General features: G+C 40.2%; 1 protein-coding gene and 1 long non-coding RNA gene across 4 annotated transcripts in view; one reads left to right on the top strand and one right to left on the bottom strand.

Moving 5' to 3' along the window:
- Window positions 1-869: 869 nt before the first annotated feature.
- gjc1 (gap junction protein gamma 1) overlaps window positions 870-24,325 on the bottom strand; it is a 37,778-nt gene continuing 14,322 nt past the window's right edge. For 2 of the 3 annotated variants that reach the window (XM_037545024.1, XM_017684600.2), the window contains exon 2: window positions 870-2,667. In XM_037545024.1, the coding sequence (XP_037400921.1) occupies window positions 1,183-2,613 (1,431 nt within the window). In that variant the 5' untranslated portion in view covers window positions 2,614-2,667 and the 3' untranslated portion in view covers window positions 870-1,182. Of the gene's footprint in view, window positions 2,668-3,611; window positions 3,695-15,043; window positions 15,214-24,325 lie in introns of those variants that run through there. The other variant, XM_037545023.1, reaches the window with a different exon arrangement.
- On the top strand, window positions 4,120-9,026 carry LOC119265163. The gene is made up of 2 exons (XR_005131446.1): window positions 4,120-4,381; window positions 8,024-9,026. It is a non-coding gene; the product is annotated as an uncharacterized LOC119265163 (long non-coding RNA).

Here is a 24,325-nt window from a genome sequence, read left to right on the forward strand (position 1 = left end):
TCAAGAAGACTTTACTTGGCAAAAAAGAACATTTGCATTAGAACTCTGGACCTGAATATCTGAGATGCAGAATTAGATTTTGTGGATTGATCAGTCCAAATTTGTAATTCAGACAGCGTGTGAGTTTTATGTTTCTACTGGCTGATAACAAATTACTAACTTGTACTTAATGGCTGTTTTTGCCTGGAAATTAAATAAAGGAAGGGTGGTCATTTGCACAGTTCAGTAATATAGTGTAATGCTGTTTTTACATTTTTACATGTACCAAGCTTCTTATTTGCCCTCGGTCCATAAACAAACGCTGCACTTTGGCCTCCCCAGACAACATCTTGGGCAACTCTGCTCTAGAGTGATCGGATGATGAGGTGTCTATAATCCGTAAACAAAGTGAAAAAAATCTGCACATGCCAATAGTTTTTATACATCTACTGCAATACTAAAAACTGCTAAAACAGACTTGATTACTCAACCTCTTTACACCATGCTGCTGGGACTAGCGCATCCCTACAGCTGGTTAGACTAAAATAGCTACTCTGAACCAGGAGAGGGCAGTATGAGAAAATGGTAATGGTAATACTTTACTCACTGTACACTGCTGTGGGTGTTTATGACAGATTACCTCAGATACTGGTTCATCATACATATCTAAAAGATCTGAAGTACAATAACAAGGATAACAAGACCAATTCTCATTCATGGAAGGGAAAAATAAGTACAGAATGCCGCCATCGTGGGGTGATGTCACATTATAAAATCGTGGCATTGTAAAAATTTGGCATTGTCACTGTTTGAAGTGAGGAAGACAGCTGGTTTGGAATTGGAATGTATCGTCATCACCCTTCAAAAGTGATATCACAGCAAGATGTCTCGAACCATTATCACCAAAGCTGCATTGTTTTTTTGTTTTTTTTTTTTTACTTAAAGGTTTTATGGACTGTGGCTGAGATAAATAGAGCCTGGTTAATTCAGTTTCAAAACAACAGAGATCAGTTTGGAAACACCAGATATTTTGGAATTTCAGCCAAAAGTTTACTTTCACGGCTTCACCAGAGCTCCTTGGATTCTAAGGCACGAAAGGTGTTTCCAACACTCCTAATGTATCATTGTCCATAAAAGTTTATATGTCAATGCCCAAGATTTTGCAAAGGAAATACATATGGATGTTTATGAACACATGAAATGTCAGATCCATACAGACGGTTTTCCCTCTCCGGACTTGCTACTGCTGCTAGTGCTCCCTGCACTACTTGCTTTGCCATGTTTAGGCCGGTGTTTCCGCTCTTTCTGAGAAGCAGGTGGAATGTTGCTCTGCGGCTTGTCGTCGTTATCGGGGTTGTCATGCATGCCGTCATCGTCATTATTGGCATGGTGTTGAAGAGTGTAGGCCTGAATTGCTGCCTCCAGTTGGATGACGTCCTTGTTGATCGGTGGTGGCCGGGCATCGCCCGCTGAAGGGAAGTTGTCCTCGTTGGAGCCATATTGTTGCTGCTCCTCTTGAGCAATGTTGGCACGGTTCTGCTTGCATGCCATCTTGGCATTGCTCAAGTCTGTATAGGGCATGGCTTCTGGTTTTACCACGATATTATAGCCTGGTGGCGCGGAAGGCGTGTTCCATGAGAAAGGATAACCCACATAGTCTGCCTCCCTGACTCCACCACCAACTTCATCTGCTGTTTCTCCCTCGCTGAGTGCTGGCCCTCCCACTCCAACAGACACGCCCCCAGGTCCTAGTAGGCCTAACTGGTATTCATCCTCGGCTGCTGCGGTGTTGCGTTTGCGCAGGGCGTCCCTGATGGCTCCGGCTCCAAGGTGGATCATCTCCCACACATTGAGCAGCAAGCAGAGGCAGCTTACGCCATACATGATGCGCAGAAAGATGGTCTTCTCTGTGGGGCGTGAAATGAAGCAGTCCACGCTGTGTGGGCAAGGCTTGTCTGAGCACACAAAGATAGGCTGCACCCGGAAGCCATACAACAGGTACTGCCCTGCCAGAAAAGCCGCTTCCAAGGCAGAACGAATCAACAGCTGTATCACATAGACCCGCATTAGCCCATCATCACGAATACGCCTCCGCCCATCATGACGTCTCTTGGGCTTTGGGCGTGGGGGCACCAGTTCTCTCCTGGTGTTGTCTATCTCAGGTACCTCGTAGATCATGGGGTCATCTTCTCGCTCCTCCTCTCCATCCTCGTGTCCTGGACGGTGCTGCCGCGCCCCAAAGTACATTTTCCTAGGCCTCCGCTGTGTATAACCTCCCCCTGCCCCAACCCCTGCTGAAGCTCCACCCCCAGTTCCTCGCACGTCCTCATTGTGGGAGATCTTGTTGGCTGCATAACCCATGTAGAGGAGTGAAGGCATGGCAGACAAGATGATCTGGAAGACCCAGAAGCGCACATGCGAAAGTGGTGCAAAGGCATCGTAGCAGACATTCTCGCAGCCTGGCTGGCCTGAGTTGCAGATGAACTTGCTCTGCTCGTCATAGTAGATGGACTCGCCACCTACTGCTGTGAGCACGATGCGGAAGACGACCAACGTGGTGAGCCAGAGTTTCCCCACCGGTGTGGAGTGGTTCTGGATCTCCTCCAGCAGACGCGTTAGGAAGCTCCAGCTCATGACGTCTGATGACAATGGGGCAGACAGTGTCCCAGACGACACAGCTCACAGACTCTACAGTGGAGAGAAAAATAGAGAAAACATTTTTACCTGAATATCTAAGATTTTGGCTATGAGTAACTCACAAATACACAAAAACACAAATATGAAGTTTAGTATAGATCATTAATGACATTAAATGCCACAACACAGGTTAAGGACTTCAGCCTTAATTATGGTGGCATCAAAAAATTACTGTATCACAGTAAAGACACCATTACTACCAGACAATAGAGCTCAATAGTCATGCAAACAGGCCAAATTTTGTTTGTAAAAGTACCAAAAACTTGATGCACCAAAATGTAACAAAATGTCACAGCTACAGGCAATCATTTCAGACAATGCCAAGGCTGGAGTTCACAATGCTGGACTGATCTTGGATTAGATTCTGGGTGGAGAGAAGTTTTAGTGATGTGTGTTACAGAAATGGTTTAGGCGATTTGGGTGAGTATTACATAATGTGTTTGCTATACACATTACTTTCACAGCTCCTGTTCTAAACTAAAGAAGCAAAATTTTAACTCCAAATGTCTTACCTGATCACCTATATCCAGGAAAATTGTGTACATTTGTTTTTTTTTTTCTGGACCATTTCAGGCCACAATCAGATACTGTCATGGATATTGCTTGTCATTTTAGTTCTACAAAAGCAGAAACCTTCATTTATTCAACAAGATTTGGGATAGTGCCATTAAGTGATTCAACAAGACTGGGCTAAGAGCCATTGGAGGCTTGGAGATAATTTCTGCAGTTTAAAGACATTTCACACCATCACAGCAACTGAATCATGACATTACTTTCAGGAACCCAGTCATGTGTGGAGAGACTTGCCTCATTCTTGTCCAAGCCCCAATATTTCTTTTCTTTAACTTCTTATTATTGTCTTCAGTTGCAGTGATTGTAGTAATAATAATAATAATAATAATAATAGAAACAATAAAGATATTTTAGAAACTGACCAGTATTGAAGGACTAGAGTATGGGTAACACTGTGCATCAACAGATGGGCTGCAGTCTCAAACTGTACACCAGCAAAGCGGACCTACAACAAAGGAGTTTCTAGTAAAGTGGGCAGAACATTAGACAGTAATTGTTTCACTCCATATTATTAATATTTCATTATTTAAGACACACTTATGAAGGTTAGGGTAATTTATTATGTGACTCAAGATGCTGATCCAAAGCAAAAGGAATGATGTTATAAATGCACTAAAGCTTTACTAGCATATCCTAGACTCTGTATGTAACGCTGCATAAGCACAAGAAGACACTTGTGGATCTTAAAAACGAAAGTCTTGTCTAATGAGAGAGGTGTCAGAATGAAACACAGTCTCAGGGCAAATCCAAAATCAAAATCCAAAAACCAAGCAAGAGAAAAAAACAGAAAAGACAAAAAAGCATACAGGCAATCAGAGCAAAAGGCCAAATACAAAAGAGCAAAATCCAAAAATGGTCAAAGGGTTCAAATCACAAATCAAGAAGTCAGAGAAAGAATGCTCAGTAGTCCAGTGAAATGGCAATACCTCGTAATGAGCAGAACAAACCAAAGACTATTTAAAGTCTGAGACACACACAGGTTAGTTGAATCAGAATTCGGCAGACTGAGAACAAGGCATTTGCGTGTGATTGGAGGAATGGATGACATCATCAAGACTGGAATTATGGGAATACCTTGCCACAACCAAGATGGTGGATCTGAGAGAGCTCCACAGTACTGTCAACAACCAAGGTCAGTTGCAATATTATCAGCTTTTTGAGTTGCTGTCTGGGACTATGGGGAAGCTTACTCATCAACAGTTAGAACAATCAACTTCTACAAATTGCCTCTGACATTAAATCTCTGTCCTCCCAGCTAAGTCAGTTGGTTCCTAAACCCTTAACTTCCTCAACTCCCGTAGGAGTTGCAAAACGGTACCTGCACTAGCCCCTAAACATGAGGACCATTTTCCGGTGAGCAAACCCGATAAATACGATGGGAGTCCTAACTTGTGCAAGGGATTTTTGTTACAGCACTCATTGTATTGATCATTGATTTCCAGACTTACTGGTAAAGCTTTAGATTGGGCTACAGCAGTATGGCCTTCTATGTAACAGAGCACATATGCAGATTTTTTACAGAGCTTTAGGGCTGTTTTTGATCACCTTCATGAGGGACTTTCCCATGGTTAACTATTATCACACATTTGCCAGGGCTCACGATCTGTACCAGATTATTCTTTAGAATTTAAGACTTTAGCAGCCAAGAGTGGCTGGAATGAGCCTGCACTTATTGTGACTAAGGCCGAAATGGCCTTAATTCAGAGATTTTGACCAAACTTGCCTGTAAGGATGATGGACTGTCATTGGATGATCTCATTACTCTCGCTATTCATTTGGATCAGTTAAAGCAGAGTTCCAAACGCAGAGTGCATTGTCTCGTCACACTTTATACCATACAACAGACTGGTCCATCACCCAAACCTATGAAACCTGATATCCCTTTCACTGAGCCTATTCTGGTAGACACCTCCCTTCTGTCCAAGGAGGAGCACTTACGCAGTGGAGAAGCAGTTCATGCTCTACACTCCCAGGAAAGCATGTGGAATTTATTATTCTATTGTCATTTCAGGCTAGATCGATTCAGGGACACAAGGCAGTTTCATCCAAGCTGGTCTGCTGAACCAGTTGGAGATTGAGACAGAACCGCTGACAACATCGTTACATCTATCAGCTGTGGATGGTGGACCTATTGGACTAGGGAGCATGACTCACAAAACATGACTTGTTAAAATGAACGTTAGTGCTCATACTGAGGACATTTGTTTTTTGTATACTTGAAACTACTGACTATGCTGTGATTTTAGGTCTCTCCTGGCTGAGAACACATGATCCCAACACCTCCTGGTCCCACAGAGAAATCTTGCCTTGGTCCTGTTATTATTTTGAGAACTGTTTGCAAGTCCCCACTATTTGAGAACTGTTTGCAAGGCCCCACTTGTTACATAAGTACCAACGTTCCCCCTGAATATACTGATCTTGCTGAAGTCTTGGAGAAAAAAAGTGCCATGAAATTGCCAACTCATAGACACTATGATTGTTCTGTTGAACTGTCCTTGATAATCAATTACCCCCCAAGTCTCGTGTTTATCCTCTCACTCAAGCTGAAGAAGTAGCCATGCAGGAGTATATGCAGAAGGCGTTGGACCAAGGGTTCATTTGTCCCTCCATATCCCCAGCAGCTGCAGGATTTTTCTTAGTGCAAAAGAAGGATGGAGGACTTCATCTGTGCATTGACTATAGAGGGTTGAACAATATTACTAAAGCCTATCCTTATCCCCTTCTTTTAGTGCCAGTCGCTCTGAAGCAGTTGCAGGGGGACTAATTTTTTTTTACCAAGCTTGACCTACGTAGTGCCTACAATCTAATTAGAATTAAAAAGGGTGATGAATGGAAGACAGCTTTTCTCACCACTAGGGGGCACTATGAGTATCTTGTTATGCCATTCAGCCTCAGAAACACTCTCTCTTTCATTAACGATACACTCAGAGACATGTTAGTGAAATTTGTGTTTGCATAAATTGATGACATTTTGATTTATTCACCTGACTTCACTACCCATGTCCAGCAGGTTCGCCAAGTCCTGACACGTCTGCTGGAGAATCAACTATATTTCAATGGTGAAAAATGTGAATTTCATCTGTCCAAAACTTCCTTTTTAGGTTATATCGAAGGTGTCTTCATGGATGATAAGAAGGTGGCTACAGTGGTTAACTGGCCTGTGCCCACTACCGTGAAAGAACCACAAAGATTTCTTGGGTTGGCAAATTTTTACCACAGGTTCATCTGTAACTACAGCACTGTTGCAGCTCCGCTCACTGCTTTGTTGAAGAGGAGTGCCAAGAGACTGATGTGGAATACCCAGGCAGAGAACACTTTTCAACATCTTAAGATACATTCACCTCAGCTCCTTCGTTGAAACACCCTGATCCTTCTAAACCATTTGTTGTTGAGGTTGATGCTTCTATTGTGGGGATAGTGTCTGTTTTGTCTCAACACTATAGTGAACCTGCTAAACTGCTCCCTGTTGCTTTTTTTCCCACAAGATATCACCAGCTGTACAAAACTATGGTATAGGAAACCATGAGTTGTTGGCCATGAAAATGGCCTTTGAAGAATGGCAGCACTGGCTGGAGGGTGCTCAGTACCTGTTTCTGGTTTTAACTGACCTTCAGTATCTGTGCTCCATCAAACATTTAAACTCACAATAGGGGCGGTGGTCATTTTTTTTCTTAAGGTTTCGGTTTACAATCACTTACTATCCAGTCTCACGTAATACAAAAGCAGATGCCTTATCACATATGACTGTGAGGGTACAGAATCTGGTGCACCAGAATCAGTTTTAGAACCTGAAATAATACTCACTCCTATTTGATGGGAAATAGATTCAGATATTGATGAGTATGACAATCACAATGCGCAGCCCACTGATATTCATCATTTCGTAGCATCCTGTTCACCTTGCTTGCAATGCAAAACCCCACGTACATTGCCCATTGGCAAACTAATACTATTACCCATACCTTCTCGCCCCTGGTCGCATATTGCATTGGACTTTGTTACTGATTTGCCTGTACCTGATGGTTACATTGTTATTTTAACAGTGGTTGACTGATTTTCCAAGGATGTGTTTCATTCCATTCACACAGCTACCTAATGCTTTACAAACTCCTGAATGTATGTTTAACCATGTATTTCGCCTGTTTGTTATCCCTGAAGACACTATCAGATAGATGCACTCAGTTTACCTCTCAGGTGTGGAGAGTGTTCATGGAGAGACTTGGGGATCACAGTTAGTTTAAACTGTGAGAGAGCAAACCATGAACTAGGCAAGTTTTTGAGACTTTGTTGCCATAATAAAGTCTCAGACACTATTGTCAACCAACATGACAGGCACATATACTTACCATGGGCCAAGATTGCACAGAATTTTCTCATCAGTTCAACTACTAATCTCACTCCTTTCCACTGTATGTATGTATGATTACCAGCCCCCTCTTATGCCATGGACAGCCACTCCTTCTGAGGTTCCTGCCATAGAGTTCTGGATGTCTCATAGTGAACAGGTTTGGGAGAAGACCCATCAATGGATTGAAGCTGTACTCTAGAGACAGAAATGTAAAGCTGATTGGCAATGCAGTGACACCCCTTCTTATACCATAGGAGACCGAGTATGGCTCGCGACCAGGGATTTTTGGGTTTCTGAAGAAAGTAAAACACTTCTGCCCATGTATATTGGTCCTTTTAAGATTCTAAATAAAGTTAATGATGTTACTTACAAGTTAGACTTACTTATTACCACGTTTGTAATACTTTCCATGTATCTTTGTTGAAGCCCATAGTCTCTGGTCCGCTGGATGAGGCCACGTTCGATGCCAACTCCCCGCCTCCCGTGATTATGGAGGGTGCACCCAACTATGCTGTTTGGCGGTTCCTGGACTCTTGTCAGCATTTAGGGGGCCTGCAGTACCTTGTGGACAGGGTGGGGTTCGGACCAGAAGAGAGGAGTTGGGTACCAGCGGAGGATATGTTGGATCCAGCATTATTGGAGAATTTCCATTGGAGTCATCCATCACGCCCGGGACCATGTCCCCGTGGTCGTCCTTGTGTGCAGTCTTCCTGTCCTCCAGGTGGTCAGCGAGGCCATCCCAAGTCCCAGGTCCCTAGGTGCTTCACAAGGTTCAGTGGATCTGTCCGGAGTCGTGACAGCTCGGATGGCCCTCCTGCTTGGGTTTCCCGTCCAGGAGGGGGCTGCTCGTCATTCGCAAGCTGTCTCAGACTCTTTGCGGGGGAGTACTGTCACACTTCCGGGTCTTCCTCCCTTGCCTAGAGCACTCCAGGACTCCATTTCCCATAATTCCAGGCCCTCTTATGTCATCCATTCCTCCAATCACACGCAACTGCCTTGTTCTCAAACCTTCTGATTCAATTCACCTGTGTGTGTTTGTCTCAGACTTTAAATAGTTTTGTTATAGTTTTGTTTAAATGGTTTGTTCTCCTTATTGCGATGTGTTGCCATTTCATTGGACTACTGAGTGACTTGTGAACCCTTTGATTTCGGTTTTTGACTCTTGCTTGGTTTTTGGATTTCGATTTTGGATTTGCCCTGAGACTGTGTTTGCCCTGAGACAAATTACAAAAAAAATCATCTGAGTAAGATTCTCTGCTATTACCTATTTCACATCTGCCCTGAATGACTTTATTACATTTCAACAATTGAATTATGAACAACTAAAACAAATTACAGGAACTGCCCTTTGTGTGAATTTGCTTTCCTGATGTACTGCATATTCTGTTTGATTCTCACACACACACAAGTAAATCTCTAAGCTCTTGGACTACAGGCCTTGTCTGTGCTCTGTGCTGCATGTGTGTGTATTCTCTGGTTTCTCTCCACTCATTTTTCTAAGATGAATGTTTACATTTGGCCTCCCAATAAAACATTTAAAGTATTGATTGTTATAGCCAAATAAGGACAAGTCTGAGAAAAGTCAGGCAAGCAGGGATAATGTGTGTGTGTGTGTGTGTGTGTGTGTGTGTGGAAGGAGAGAGAGAAAGAGTGAGAGAATTGTTATGTATCTTCAATGTCCTTCCTGCCTTATAGTCAGCATTACCCTTTAGATGTACTAACAGTGTTGGGCCGGACAGGCAGAAAAAGAAGCCTGGGGCTTTCCTACAACTTTTCTCCCAGGAGAGAGCCTTCAATCCGGGCATGGTGTTGTCTCCTGCCCTTCTCTCTCTAACCAGCAGCCCCTGCTAGCCCTTCACCTCTAATCTGCGTCTGAGAATGCTAGTAGGGGCATTATGGGTGAAGAAAGAAAGACCCACCGAGCAAGAGTGAGTCACACAACACACACACACACACACACACACACACACACACACACACACACACACACACACACACACAAACTCACTCCTCCTTTTCATTTCTATCTATCCCTCTTTTTCGCTCAAGGTTGAAGTAACATTCATACCTGAAGGGATCACTGGATGTTGAGATGGTGGTCGAAACACATACCCATCTATATGCACACACATACACAAGCACACACACACACACACACACACGCACACACTCATAATTTGCCCGTCCAGAGTTAAATAACTAGCAAAAAATAAATTAATCCCTGCTTCTAATACACACAGAAAGAATGACCTCACAGACTAGAGGAGTGACACTGTACTGTGGTCTCTGTAGTAGGCATAATTCATAATTAAACTCAAATGACATGTTTTGTTGTTTTTACTAAATGCAATAACATCCTTTATTGAAATATGGATGTTTTCTGTTAAATTCAATATATGAACAATAATCTTGAATGAAAATGGGCAAAACTGTTTGCTGTAGAAGTTCTAACTTAGTTTCACTTGGAAAATCATTAAACAATAACAGCTGAATTAAGCATGGTCAGAGCACTTGTAAGGCTGCAGTTAAGGCTTATAAAGATGGTAGCTGCAAATTAAGTGGCTCATAAGTATTTGATAAAATAAAAACTTGAACTAAGGAAGCAATTTGCTTAATCGGGCTTAATAAGGGCATAATAATGGCCCTAAAAAGTTTATATTTATTACACAAATAAAGGTGCTTTGGAAAATGCTATTCACTCTAGTTATGGTATATTAAAGCAGTAATGAGCAGCCTTTTAATTACATTTAAATTTATGGCATTTGGCTGACGCTCTTATCCAGAGCGACTTACAATTTGATTGCTTTACACAGGTAGGCGAAGGTAGTGTTAGGAGTCTTGCGCAAGGACTCTTATTGGTATAGTGTTGGGTGCTTACCCAGTCGGGGGATTGAACCCCAGTCTACAGTGTAGAAGGCAGAGGTGTTATCCACTACCCTAACCAACCACTCACTAATTAGTACTCAGCAGTCTGAAAAGGCTTAATTAGACGTGCTTTGGAAAATGCTTAATTCACTACAGTTATCGATTTATAAAGCAGTAATTAGTAGCCAGTTAATTACCAGTTACTGGCTTGATAAGGCTTAATATAATAGAACATTACAAAGGCATTTTAATGCCTACCTTTAATGAAGAGTTATTAAAATACACTGAACTTTAATGTGCCAGAATATGCATACTTGCCTACACAATACAAAGACCAATAAGCAGTCTAGGATCACTCTTTTATGTTCCAGTAATATTCCGTGATTTGTGTAAACCTTTATTCACCAAACTCCTTAAAGAGAGCAGGGATTTGTTAATGGAAGCAACTATTTAATAAAAACTATGTAAGTGGTGTATAAATCATTTATAATGAGAAATGGCAATTTCAACTTAGGAACAGATATTCTTTCATGTAAAAGCTTCAGGTTAAATTTTTGTCTACATTTATACAGGGCACGATGTAACTTTGATTATATAATCTGTTCTGCCACACATCTTGTGACTCACCTTCAAAAGCCCCTCACTGTGATAGTTAAACCTCTAAAGCTGCACATTTTTGATGTGAAGCAGTGAACTGCAATCTCCATCCAATACTGTGAATTAAAAAGAAATTACTGATGCTATTTAGTGATTACAGTTTGGATTTGCTCTGTGTCTGCAGAGTACACACACACACACACAGACCGTTATCTCATCACTCGTGCCCTCGCCCCTGGGCAGTAGAGAATGGCAGACAGGGCACATGCTCAGCAGAATGTCCTTGTGCCCACATCAGTGCCAACCTGCTTTCATCTGCTGTCTTCATCTCCCTCTCCCTCTGCCTGTCCTTTTCTTTCAGCTCTTCTCCAATCCTTCTTTACATCTCAATGAGATTCCACTGAACTGGAGGTGTGCTGTTTCTTGAAAGGTAAATACAATAAACCACAAAATTACCACCCAGACAAAGTCTAGTAATTAGTATTGGTGTGAGAAAATTACTTGCAATTTTGTGTAACCAGCTCGCTTCTGCCAGCAGCACTTTAACCAGCCAATTAGCAACACTTATATTAGTAGCAGGACAAATCTGCTCATTTGGATGAGCAGGACAAATCTGCAGGTCTTTCTCTCCCACGGACGGAGGGGTGTAAGCTACAAAAATTTTGTATAAACCATAACTGACGCATGTACTGAACTTGCATCTCCTTCTTGGCATGAAGAAGCAATGGACCGTGATAACTTTAATATGTTCACAATTTCTATCACTTATGCCGGGTGCAAATGCAGGAGGGGACATGGCCACTCCACTTCTATATGTTGCAAAATTGCTGTCAGATATCAATTATTGTATACAATGACGGGCCACTTCATTAAGTACACCTTGTATCTACACTCATTGTTCATTTTTATCAGGTCCATTTACAACATAGCTATACTTTGTAGTTCTACAATTACAGACTCTAGTCCATATGTTTAAAAACAACAGTGTTGCTGGAGTTTCCACTCACTATCCACTCTGACACTCCTACCTTCTTGGTCCACCTTGTAGATGTAAAGTTAAATACAGTAGCACATTTGCGGCTGCACACTTTCTGTTGATCATTCTCTAGTTCTTCATCAGTGGTCACAGGACACTGTCGGCTACATAGGTTTGCTTGGTGGACTATTCTCAGTCCTGCAGTGTAACTGAGGTGTTTAAAAACTCCAGCTGCTCTGCTGTGTCTGATCCAGTTGCACCAGCGCAACACACCACCACCCAAGTAATGCCTGCTCTGTGGTGGTCCTATGGGCGTCCTGACCACTGAAGAACAGGATATAAAGGGGCTAATAAAGTATGCAGAGAAAAAGATGGACTACAGTCTGTGACTATTAAACTGCAAACTGCACTTATATGGTAAGCAGAGATGATAAAAGGTATAATGAATGTGGAAACAAGGAGGTGTATGTAATGAAACAGCTGGTAAATGTAGCTGTCAGTCACAGATTAAAACTCTAAATAAACTAAAAATAAATTGTTGTTTCATTTAGTTACAGTCAGTAACAACAAAAAGAATCTCTCCTGGAATCATTTTCTAAATGTCTTTATTGTACTATGGTCATTTGTTGACTTATGCTGTAACAAATATCAGTAATTCCTCTTTACAATTCTATCACTACATCTATTATTATTGGGGTATTTATAACAAGATCAGACTAAGAATTTTAGAAACACAATGGGAAAAAATGGCATTATAATAAGCAACAAAATGTATCTCTTTACTATGTATTTTATCATTTCTGTCAATAATATTGTAGCATTCGCTGCCGTTAAAACAGACAGCTCTCGCAAAAGTCGTGGTGCTTTATTTTTTAGCTGTTGTTGGCTGCAGTTATGCTGTACATTAACACAGCGTTCATTCCTGTTTCTCATCTTGCTGCAGTGATAAAAGTGGGCATAAGCCCACTGGGCCTGATCATACCATTGCCAAAAGTGTTCTAACTATTTAATTTAGCTACTTTGCTAAATCAGAGGTTTCTTAAAGCCTACATACATGAGAAGGTGCAGTGCAAAATGTGCCTTGATGCAGCTGCAGTATGTTTTCCAATCTGAAATTAATGTTCAGTTTAATAAAGATGAAGCTAATCATGCAAACTGCACAAAGAATTGCCTGGTAAATGCTTATGAGCTGCAGTGTTAAAAAACTGCAGGGCAATAGTGGAACCATCAGCAAAAGAGGAAGTGCAACATGTTTCATAGCAAAACATTCTACAGGGGCGTAATTCTACAAAACAACAGGAAAACAATACCATACAAGTTACTAAACACAAAATGTAGAGGAGTTCTCTGAGAGTGAAATATCATTATTCTATTAAAAAAGAGTTATTCTTGTGGCAGATATTCTTTCAGTACATGTTTAAGGCCTGAGCCTCTATTTAACCATCTTTAACCACTGCCATGCCAACACACAAGATAATTCCATTAATTTATAACTTTTTTGAAGAAAATGTATGCAAAAAAAGAAATGTATATCGTAAGGAATGTGCAATCAACTGCATTTGCAATATCTCCATGCATTTTTTGCATAATCCTCTCACATTTTGTGCAGTTCTCTCTTAAAATAATAGGTACGAGGGCGATAACCACAATCTGCATTTTTCCATACATGGTGCATAAACTGCACGTTTTTGGGTGGGATGTGTCCTATTTGCACCTGAAACCTGGTGCTAAATATATCATTTTATGGACCTTGGTGTATTTAAGGTAAGACTCTGAGGGCTAGAAATGTCTGCCATAAGTCATATCAGTGTGTGCTTATGAACAATAGGCAGTATTTCTGGGTTTTTCTGCAGCCATTTAAGGGGAATTCATCCATTTTTAAATAAAAGCTGTGCATAATTACATTGTTGCAATCAAAATCATTCAGAGTGGTCTGATATGAAATGCTTCATTTTAGAGTAAATTGTTCAGTCAGAGGTGTTCACAGTGGTGGTGACAGAAAATAGATGTCTGAAGAGCTGAATGCCTCGAGAAAGCCCCTCAACAAATGTTGTTACACAAAATGGTTATGAATATGCTGAGATGGTTTATTTTACAATAGTTCTGAGAAGGTTTTGGCCTAAAACCGTTTTTTTTTTTTTTTTTTTACATATATTCCTGGTGGAGATGGTGTTGTAAGGCAAACTGGTCCTTGAAGAAAACTTTTTTTTTTCTGATTTACCAGTATTTTGCCATCATCAACATTACATATAAAAATGATAATAAAAGGGTTGTATTTATATTTTAGGCATTTGGGCCCCTTGTCACTTTATAGTGACCACCGTGAAGCAGTTCAAGTCTGTAAATGGTCATACAAAAATGAATTAACAAAACATAATAAGTGGAGTTCAGACAAGCAAAATAATAAAAAAACATGCAGGATATGAGTCCTATAAACAACCTATTCATATATTTTAGAGATCTTTCTTCCTCTTCTTAAAGACACTAAAAGACGAACAGGGTAAAATTGTACATGTGGACATGTGTAAAAAAGACATAGCAAAGCAAAACAATAGTTCTTATGATTAAAGAATCTGTACTACTCTTTGAATTATGTCATTATGTGGAAATCATGGTGCTAGAAAGAGTGGAAAAGAATGGAAAGAGCTTGTTGTGTCCAGCAGAATGGACTAAAAATAGAATTCCTGACCATTTAGGGGCAATCGTGCAGCGCTAAGAATGAGAAGGGAAAAAGGAAGAGGGAACATACAGTATATGCTTTCTGTTTGTTTATGTACGTGATCTCTGCTTGACTTAACTGGATATGGTCTGAATGGACACAGTTTAGGTAAAGTAACTGTAAAAAAAATATTTGAGATCAAACATGCCACTTTTTCAAGCATGAACAAAGTCTTTACAAAAAACAGATACTTTAAACTGAACACACACCTTCACACATATATTCACACATACACACACACACACACCCTGCCACAACACACACACCCCCCCCCAAGCAGCGTACTCACACACATTCAGGCGTCCCGTCTGCCTCTCCTCTTTTGTGTCTGCCTCTCCATTCCCCTTCTCCTCCTTTCATCTCTCTGCACTCTCATTCTTTCTTTTCTTCTTTTAAAACAACCTCGGAGAGCATGCACTGACCTGAAAGCCTACAAGCGGCCGGACAATGATATTCGACATTTATACACACGATCTGACAACCATGTGGGACTGCAGGTCTGTATGTGAGTGCAGTGGGGCGTGTGGGGGGTTTTGCCTATCCCCTCGTTTCCTCTCCTCCTCTCTATGGCACACACAATAGACCCCTCTTACCCCTCACTGCCTAAAATTGGGTCAGAGATGGGAGGGAGGTATGTGGTTGTTATGGAAAAGACAGAGGGGCTGATGCCCTTATGGCCAGGGGGACAGTACAGGTGAAGAGGGAATGAACAATTAAACTAAAGTGAAAAATCAAATGTACACAATTTCTTCAGTTACTCTACCAATTAGCACTGTGCAAACTGCACACCTAAATCATTACATACTTACTACTAGAGAAGCTGAGCTTAATGACAATATACTTAATGAAACATTGTGTGCAGTATATCACTCTGAAATTAGATCTACACTACAGTCTACAGATCTACACAGCGTCATTGCATATTCAAATGCGACTAGGAAATTCCAATGCCAAATTTCCAAATGATTTTAAAAAATTAGACTTCAAAAAATGAGAACGTTTCTTAAATGAGTGCTGAAATACTCCAAATACATTTTACCGGCAGTGATGATGAGGCCAGAGACACCTGCCAAATGTCACGAGTGTGAAGTGGCTCTTAGTTAGGAAGCGATATGCATCACCAATACGCACATTGACTAAAAACATCTCACAGCACTGAAAAATTATCACAGACTCATACATATTAACAATATAGGCATGCAGTGACTTTTACAAATTGATGATGTGGTTGATTGTTGATTGTTTAGATTATTTGTTAAAATTGTTTTACTCTCTGTTTTTAAGATTAAGATTAAGTGACCCTTATTAGTCCCACAACGGGGAAATTTCACCTCTGCATTTAACCCATCCGTGAAGTGAAACACCACATACGCTCTAGTAAGCACACACACACTAGGGGGTAGTGAGCACACTTGCCTGGAGTGGGGGGCAGCCCAATTTGCAGCGCCTGGGGAGCAGTGGGGGTTAGGTGTCTTGCTCAAGGACACCTCAGTCATGTGCTGTCGGCTTTGGGGATCGAAACCTTCCGGTCATGAGGCTGGTTCCCTAACCTCCAGCCCATGACTGCCCCCAAAGAGAGTGAACACAATATGTCAAACACTGATCATTTTTGTGTTAACTGATGTTACTGTAAAGTTGAGTTTGACTGTAAAGCTTAAGCATACAGGTCACTTAGTAATATTGTAATACACTGCAAGAAATTACAAGAAATGTCAATTGGTTAAATGATCTTTAATCGATATGTCTAATATTTCTAAAATTTTGAGATGGTTGTGCAATTACCTCTTATTCCTAGTCATTTTTCACTTGTTTTGAGTAATTTTATTAAGTAAAATTGTCTCACTATATTGGCAGAGAATTTTGCTGGTTTCAAGCACATTTCTTAAAACAAGCAAATTTATCTGCCAATATACTGAGATCATATTATTTAATAAAATTACTAAAAACAAGTAAAAAAAAAAGGTTAGTAATAAGGTACGAATCTGCACTAATCTATATACAAATCTAATGTATACTAATCTATATACAAATCTAATGTATACTAATCTATATACAAATCTTTTTCAAATATGGTTCTTTAAAGAATCAAAAGCACCTTTTCTATGGCATTTTTAAAGAACTATTCGTGGCACCTTTCTATTTTAGAATGTAGACTTTCTCATCTGGTTTCTGAAATATGATATATTATTGTCTATAAATATCAATGCAGTTTGCACAATGGTGAACTGGTGCACATAAGCACCCATTACTTAATTATATTAGCCTTGTAGGCCTTGTAGGCTTGACCAAGGAAAATTTCACTGCACTGAGCTGTTAGCAATCTCTATTACACTCTGCCATTAATGAAACAAAGTTGGTTCCTTAAGGAACCTTTGAATGGATGGTTCTTTAGAGGACTATTTTTGTAAATGAAATGTGTAAGTATGAAGAACATTTAAAGTTTAAGGTTAGATAACCTCCACAAAATGAAAAAATTATAGGAAAAATTTCACCACTGAGATGTCCATGCCACATTGTGTTTAAGCTCAAACAGCTTCACAACTTTTTAACAAACACACAAGCATGTTAACCTAGATAAGCTAAACTTTCCAAAAATGCCCAATGTTCCATATGCAAATGTGGTCTCAAATACTCCATAATGGCAAATTGTGTAAATCAGATTTTTGCCCACTATCACTTTAAGGGGCTGACTTGTGATTGGAGGGATGTCAGTGTGGGGGATGGGATGGATTAAAGGCAGAGCAAGGGATCCCCTCAGCAGCCAACCCCCTGTTATACACACATATAAGCTCACACAGACCCAACCGTACAGAATGCATCTGCCTGTCTTTACCTTATCTATTTCTTTGCCTTCTCTCTCACCCACACTATGAGTTCCAGCACTCAGTGCTTGAAGGAAAAGCATGTCTTAATATTTGGTTTTGAAATGGGAGCTTCCAGCTATCTCGCTAAACTCTTTATCTATTCAACGTCCTCTATTTTTCTATCCCTTTCCCTCACGGTTTAGCGTGAAGCAAGATTACAATCAGAGGATTTCACAGCTACACCCACAGACTTATAAAATGCAGCAGTTAGGATCTAATTAAAATGCAGCACACATCAGCCAGAAGAATAAAAAAGTAGCATTCTGTGGGGAAATATTCATGATTAAATTCATTTATTTAGTCAATCCTAAGAATTCTAGAGTTATTGTTGTTTTTACTATACATTTGAGACATTGCCAAGTTATTTTTATATCATAAATGGTTAAGTACATATCTATCCCCTTAAACTGAATGGTTGTTATATAGTTATTACCTTTAAAACGTATTACTCAGTAACTTCTGTGAATTATTTAGTAAATTGGTAGGCTATGAAGTTATGAGAGTGAGGTACTGAAGTGTGGGTCCACATACAGACTCGTTGGACTGGTTTCTGGGACAGCCTAGTGTTGGACTGCACAACATTCTAAATGTAGATTCTCCATTAAAGGAGAATCTTAGCCCAGGAATAGGCAAAATCCCTGTCCAGGAAACCAACCCTTAGAGATTCATAGTTTAATTACACAAGGAAGTACACTTACATTCTCTTTACATTATGTATCAATGAGAGTCTGCACTTCTAAAATTTTCCACACTTATGATTTACAGTTTATGGTGTCTGTTTAAAGAATACTTTACAGTTTAATTGATAAAAAATGACAAGATTATAGCAGCAGAAGAATACTCCAGATGGAAATGTTCTGGAAAATTTAGGATATTTAGGATAAACGGCGCTTTTCTATAAATTATCACTGCAATCGTTAAGCTACAACCTGTGCAGTATCAGGAGAAACTTTCCAGAAGCCTTCCGTGTGTCTGTGAACAATACCCTGCTGGAAAGTCCCCTATAGTTAACCCAGTCTTTGGTAACATTCATTAGCATGAAAACTGAAAATTCATGACCTCCTAAATCACAGAGCTCTAACTGTAGCCTCAATCTGTCATACTTGGTTATCATATATGATAATGGCAGCCAATCTTGCCAAAATCACTTTGAGGCTGTCACTGGATGGAGATCTGTGCCACATGGAAGCCTATAGAAAGGGCGACGCTGAAACATTTCAAGGAAGTGCTATACCTATGGTTGTTGCGGTGGCAATGTGTGAAACATGCTCTGATGTTGAATTTCCTTGTTTGGTGCAGACCATCACAAAAAATCATGGCTCTATGGTTCAGTTCACTTCTAGGAGCACTTTTTACGATGGTACATGTCAGACAAGACAATTCAACATTACAACCTGCTTCTCTGAGAGCACGTCAGCGCTGCACGTAAGGACGTGCTTGTAAGAACTACATAACAAATTATGCATTTCAGCACTGTGCCACTGTACATACCTAGCAGTTTGTTACTACATACTTGCAATATATGTACTTGAAAATTGCATTAGTAATACATATTGACCTATTAGATATTAGGTACCATACAATAAAACAAACAGCTACTTAATATGAAAAGGTGTAAAGAGCAAAAGAATGAGGGAGGGAAAGAAAAGGTGGATACATAACTAAACAAGAGTCACCCAATTCTGAGGACTCAAATGACCTCAAGCAATTCTGCCATTCTGTTCAGGAACTGCTTTATTTATTTTAATTAATTTATTCATTATTTGACAGCATTCCTGGGTACAGGCTGCACTGGCTGAACACAAAAGCCCTCTGTGGTCTCAAAATATCAAAAATATGCAAAATGCACCCAAACGTTTAGCATGAGAATATGATCTGACATGAAAACAGCCTTATGCAAAGAGAACAAATGAGAAAAAATTAGGAGTTAACGAGAAACCAACAAAGAATGCTGGGAAGATTTCAGGGTAAACTGACTCCTCAGTCTGTAGTACTTTTGATCCTAACTGAAGTTAGAGAATGAAACAAGAAATGGTGAGTGTGACTAGATTTGCATTAGTGAGTCTATTAGATGAGTAAATTAAACCAAAACAGATAAGTGCACTACAGTAGCTATTTAAAAAGTCAGAAAGAGACAGAGAGACAGAGAGACAGAGAGAGAGAGAGAGAGAGAGAGAGAGAGAGAGGGAGAGAGATGGGTGATAGTACATCTTATTTAAGATACAGTTTATTTCCTAAATGAGGATTTATTTGGCAAGGCAGCATCTGCTAAACTTACGCAATGACAGTGTTAAGGGGCATAGTGTTGCCATATGGGAGTTTTCTAAAAACACACACACACGCGTGCTCTGCTTCATGTACTTCTATTTTATATTTATCACATTAAACCCCTTTGGGAGAATCTGACAGCATTAACAAGAGCGTGTAGCCTAGCCTCAACCTGGAAAAAGCCAAGTGACCTACAATTTTAATCTCGCCAACCGTGTAACATCTGTTAACAACTGTCCTGTAATTGCTATGTCCACACGTTACATTCCCTTCTGTATGATAACATACAAATCCTCTACCCGAGAAATATAATGTTCTAGGATTTGGAAAAAACCTCTTTACTTTAATGCATCTTAATGTAATGATCATTTACCACAACATAATAACACCTTTGGTCCATCAGACACAAAAAGTCTTGGGCTAGGCAATGTCAAAGTTAGTTTTTATAATTAATTATTTGTAAGTGCCTGTAGTGTTTATATGTATTATGTGTAACACATCACACTGCACTGCATCTATGTGTAACACTACATTTTTTGTAACAGTTTAACTATAAACTTACATGCTTGCAATGTTCCTAACATTTTTAATTATATTTAGATATTTACAACATACTGTATGCTATAATTGTATCAATTTATTTTTTCTTGGTAGATATCAGAATTGTTTTGCTTATGCGGTGCATCGAATGTGGCGCTACCGGACACTCCAAATACTTGGGGGGTTTTGCAGAGGGCAGTCGTGGGCTGGAGGTTAGGGAACCAGCCTTGTGACCGGAAGGTTGCCGGTTTGATCCCCTTGGCTGAAGTCCACGACTGAAGTGCCCTTAAGCAAGGCACCTAACCCCAAATTGCTTCCCAGGCGCCATGGATAGTGCTGCCCACTGTTCCGGGGAAGTGTGCTCACTGCCCCCTAGTGTGTGTGTTCACTAGTGTGCATGTATGTGGGTGTTTCACTGCACGGATGGGTTAAATGCAGAGGTGTAATTTCTCAGTGTGCAAAACACAGTGACAAATGGTTGTTAATTCTAAATTCCAAATTGACTTGGAATATACATATTCCATATAACATATATATATATATATATATATATATATATATATATATATATATATATATATATAGGTTTCTGTCCATCTTTTCACTGTGAGAACACAACCCAATGCTAGTATTTGTAGTTCTCAAGAAGGAAATAAAATTTGAAAACCAAACATAGAAGCTGCTGGTGGTCTCAGAACAACAGTCTGACCACCACAGAACCCAGACCCCAGCGGGATCAGCAGATGCTGAGGTGCATAGTGTGCAGAGGTCGCCAATTTTCTGCACAGACAATCGCTACAGACCTCCAAATTTCATGTGGCCTTCAGATTACCTCAAGAACAGTGCATAGAGTCCTTCATGGAATGGGTTTCCATGGCTTACTTCACCAAGCACAATGCAAAGCATCAAATGGAGTGGTGTAAAGCGCTGCCACTCAACTCTAGAGCAGTGGAGACGTGTTCTCTGGAGTGTCGATTCACGCTTCTCCGTTTGGGGGAGTCTGGGTTTTGCGGTTGCCAGGAGAACGGTACCTATCATCTATTTGTGGGAATAGTTTGGGGATGATCCCCTCCTGTTCCAACATGATTGCGTACCAGTGCACAAAGCAATGTCCATAAAGACATGGACGAGTGAGTTTGGTGTGGAAGAACTTGACTGCACAGAATCCTGACCTCAACCTGATAAAACACCTTTGGGATGAATTAGAGTGGAGACTGCGAGCCAGGCCTTCTTGTCCAACATCAGTGTCTGACCTCAAAAATGTGCTTCTGGAAGAATGGTCAAAAATTCCCATAAACACACTCCTAAACCTTGTGGAAAGCCTTCCCAGAAGAGTTGAAGCTGTTATAGCTGTACAGGGTGGGCCGACTTCATATTAAACCCTATGGATTAAGAATGGGATGTCTTTCAAATTCATATGTGGCTGACAAGCAAATACTTTTGGCAATATAGTGTATGTATTCCACATCCACACAGACTACATAAATCTTTCCTTATCACTAAGTTCATGCAGAAATGTAGGGAAGTGGAGGAGAAAATCAGAATTGTACCAAAAGCACAGCTTCTCTAAACAAATGTGATAATATTATACAATGTACATTTGAATTAGGAAAATACTGCATTAAAACATGGCCTACAGAGACATCATGGTTTAACACAGACCGTGCTGAAACTAAGCAGTGGGGGTAACACTGGGTTTAAAATGGAGAAGACAAGCTAAACCTTGCCCCACTCATATACACACTCACACACACAGGCGCGCACTCATCAAAGCATGAACAAATTGAAAATGGCCTGAGGCGAAAGAGACAGACTCAGCACTGCCCCCCCACCACACGCACTCATACTTATACTCACACACGCACATACAAATACACAAATAAAGGCCTGCATGCTAAGCTTATTATCTGAGATCGTACGCACACACTCATACATGCACACACAAACACACAGCTTAGTCACAGCTAAGCACAGATATCGCCCACAGTGTAAGTATGCCTCTCCTTGTGTGTAGTTGGGGGAGGAAGGGAACTTCATTCATTTTGCCCTCATCCGTTTATATATCTATCACCTCATCTCCTGCCTCCTCCTCCATCCTCTCTTCGATTAAATGCTGAAAAGCACCTTTGATCAAGTACACATTTAAAGATATTTCAATGAAAATACAGTATTGCTATCAGTATACATTTTTGAACTAATGTTTAACACTAATAATGTTAAGTATAGGTGTCACAATCCAAATATTCAAGAACATGTCACTTGAAAAAGATAAAAATGAAGCCTCTGAAGATTCGATGGATCTTCTTCTCAACTCTGCTTTATAATGACCTGTGGATGCCTAGTTTATCATCCAAATTATGAACTAATCACTTTTAATTGAGAAATTAATTTTAATCTAGAAATGTTTTGAACCCTTGGCTATCAAAATATTGTTTTATGGCTGTTGCATAAAAAATATGGTTGTGTGTTGGGATGAAATCATTCCCTATGTTCATCAGCCTCAGGTGAGTATGCCTCATTTGCACCACAGCTCTTCCACTTTCACTTTGAATCCCCTTGTACCCAGGTCTTGATGCTGACCAGTCCAAATGAGAGGAGAGTCATTAATCTAATCTTATCTATACCATATACCTGTGCATGCACACTTGGTTACAACACGATTACAACATAGGCTACCAAATGTATGTACATGAACTTGCATAGACGTTGCTAATAAGGGTCTAACAAATATGTAGTGATGGTTGTGCTTCTAAAAGGCTGAATTAAATAAATGAAATGCCACTCTCTCCCTCTAAATAGGATTTCAGTATTGATTGGAGTAACCTGCAAATGTCCTCACTTTGCTGTTATGGGGCCAAACACAGAACATATACATCTTTTCTAAGATGTACATGTATATTCTAATATTCCTTTGTTTCTCTTTCATCAAGCAGGCTGACGCAATTACACTGCAAATAAGAATACCTCTCATGCTCACATGCTTCTTTCATTCACTAATTAAATGATAAATTAACTGAAAAATGAATGTAGAATTTGCTGCAGACTGACTGTCCAGGAGCAAGAACTGAAGGTCTCTGCAGGCTCTGATGATGCCAGAAGTTGCTTAGACCCCAATACTACTGTGTTCTCTCTTCTGGGCTTATAGCTGTTAGCAACTGCAGTGGAATCAGCAGTGGGGGAAGGGTCGTTAGTGAGCCCACTGAACTGTAGAAAAATACTAACAGCATTTTTATTTTTAATCCTTAATTGACCATTAACTGTCATATTTAGTAAAAGCAGGGTGTTCTCAGTGGGCATTAGGAATGCTGTTGATTTAGTGGATAAATTCCCTTACCCACCTATTACAAGCCATAATGCATCTATGTGGTGCTGAATCAAATGCAGAGTAGTGCATTTATGCATTAGTAGATATCGCAAGTTATATTCATTTGCCTTACCTTCAAGATTGTGAATACAAATGATGGCTGCATCATGACTTTGTGGCATATGTGAACATGAGTGTTAACGGTTACAGTAGAAAATACGGGAGAATAAACCAATGCATACATCCATCCAAGCTTACAGTACACACACACACACATATAGACAGAGAGAGGCAGAGACAGATGAACTCATAGGAGCTGTGGACTTGACTCACCTTTCTTTCTGCCCCCACAGCTGCAGTGTACTCTGTCCTTAATATGTCATCTCCTCCTTTCTTTTTTTTTTTCTTTATCGTAGAGCTGCGAAATCGCAATTCGAAGAGTGCAATTTTCAATTAGATCTCTTCCCAAATCGTTCAGCCCTACTTTCTGATCATATCACTGCCTTTCTTCTAACCACACAGTTCTCAACTGTTATGGCTAAATAACTTCCATACTAATTGTTTCATTATAGTTACCACATAATTTATAGTACCT

This window comes from Pygocentrus nattereri, chromosome 14 (genome assembly GCF_015220715.1).
Source record: "Pygocentrus nattereri isolate fPygNat1 chromosome 14, fPygNat1.pri, whole genome shotgun sequence".
Classification (NCBI taxonomy): domain Eukaryota; kingdom Metazoa; phylum Chordata; class Actinopteri; order Characiformes; family Serrasalmidae; genus Pygocentrus; species Pygocentrus nattereri.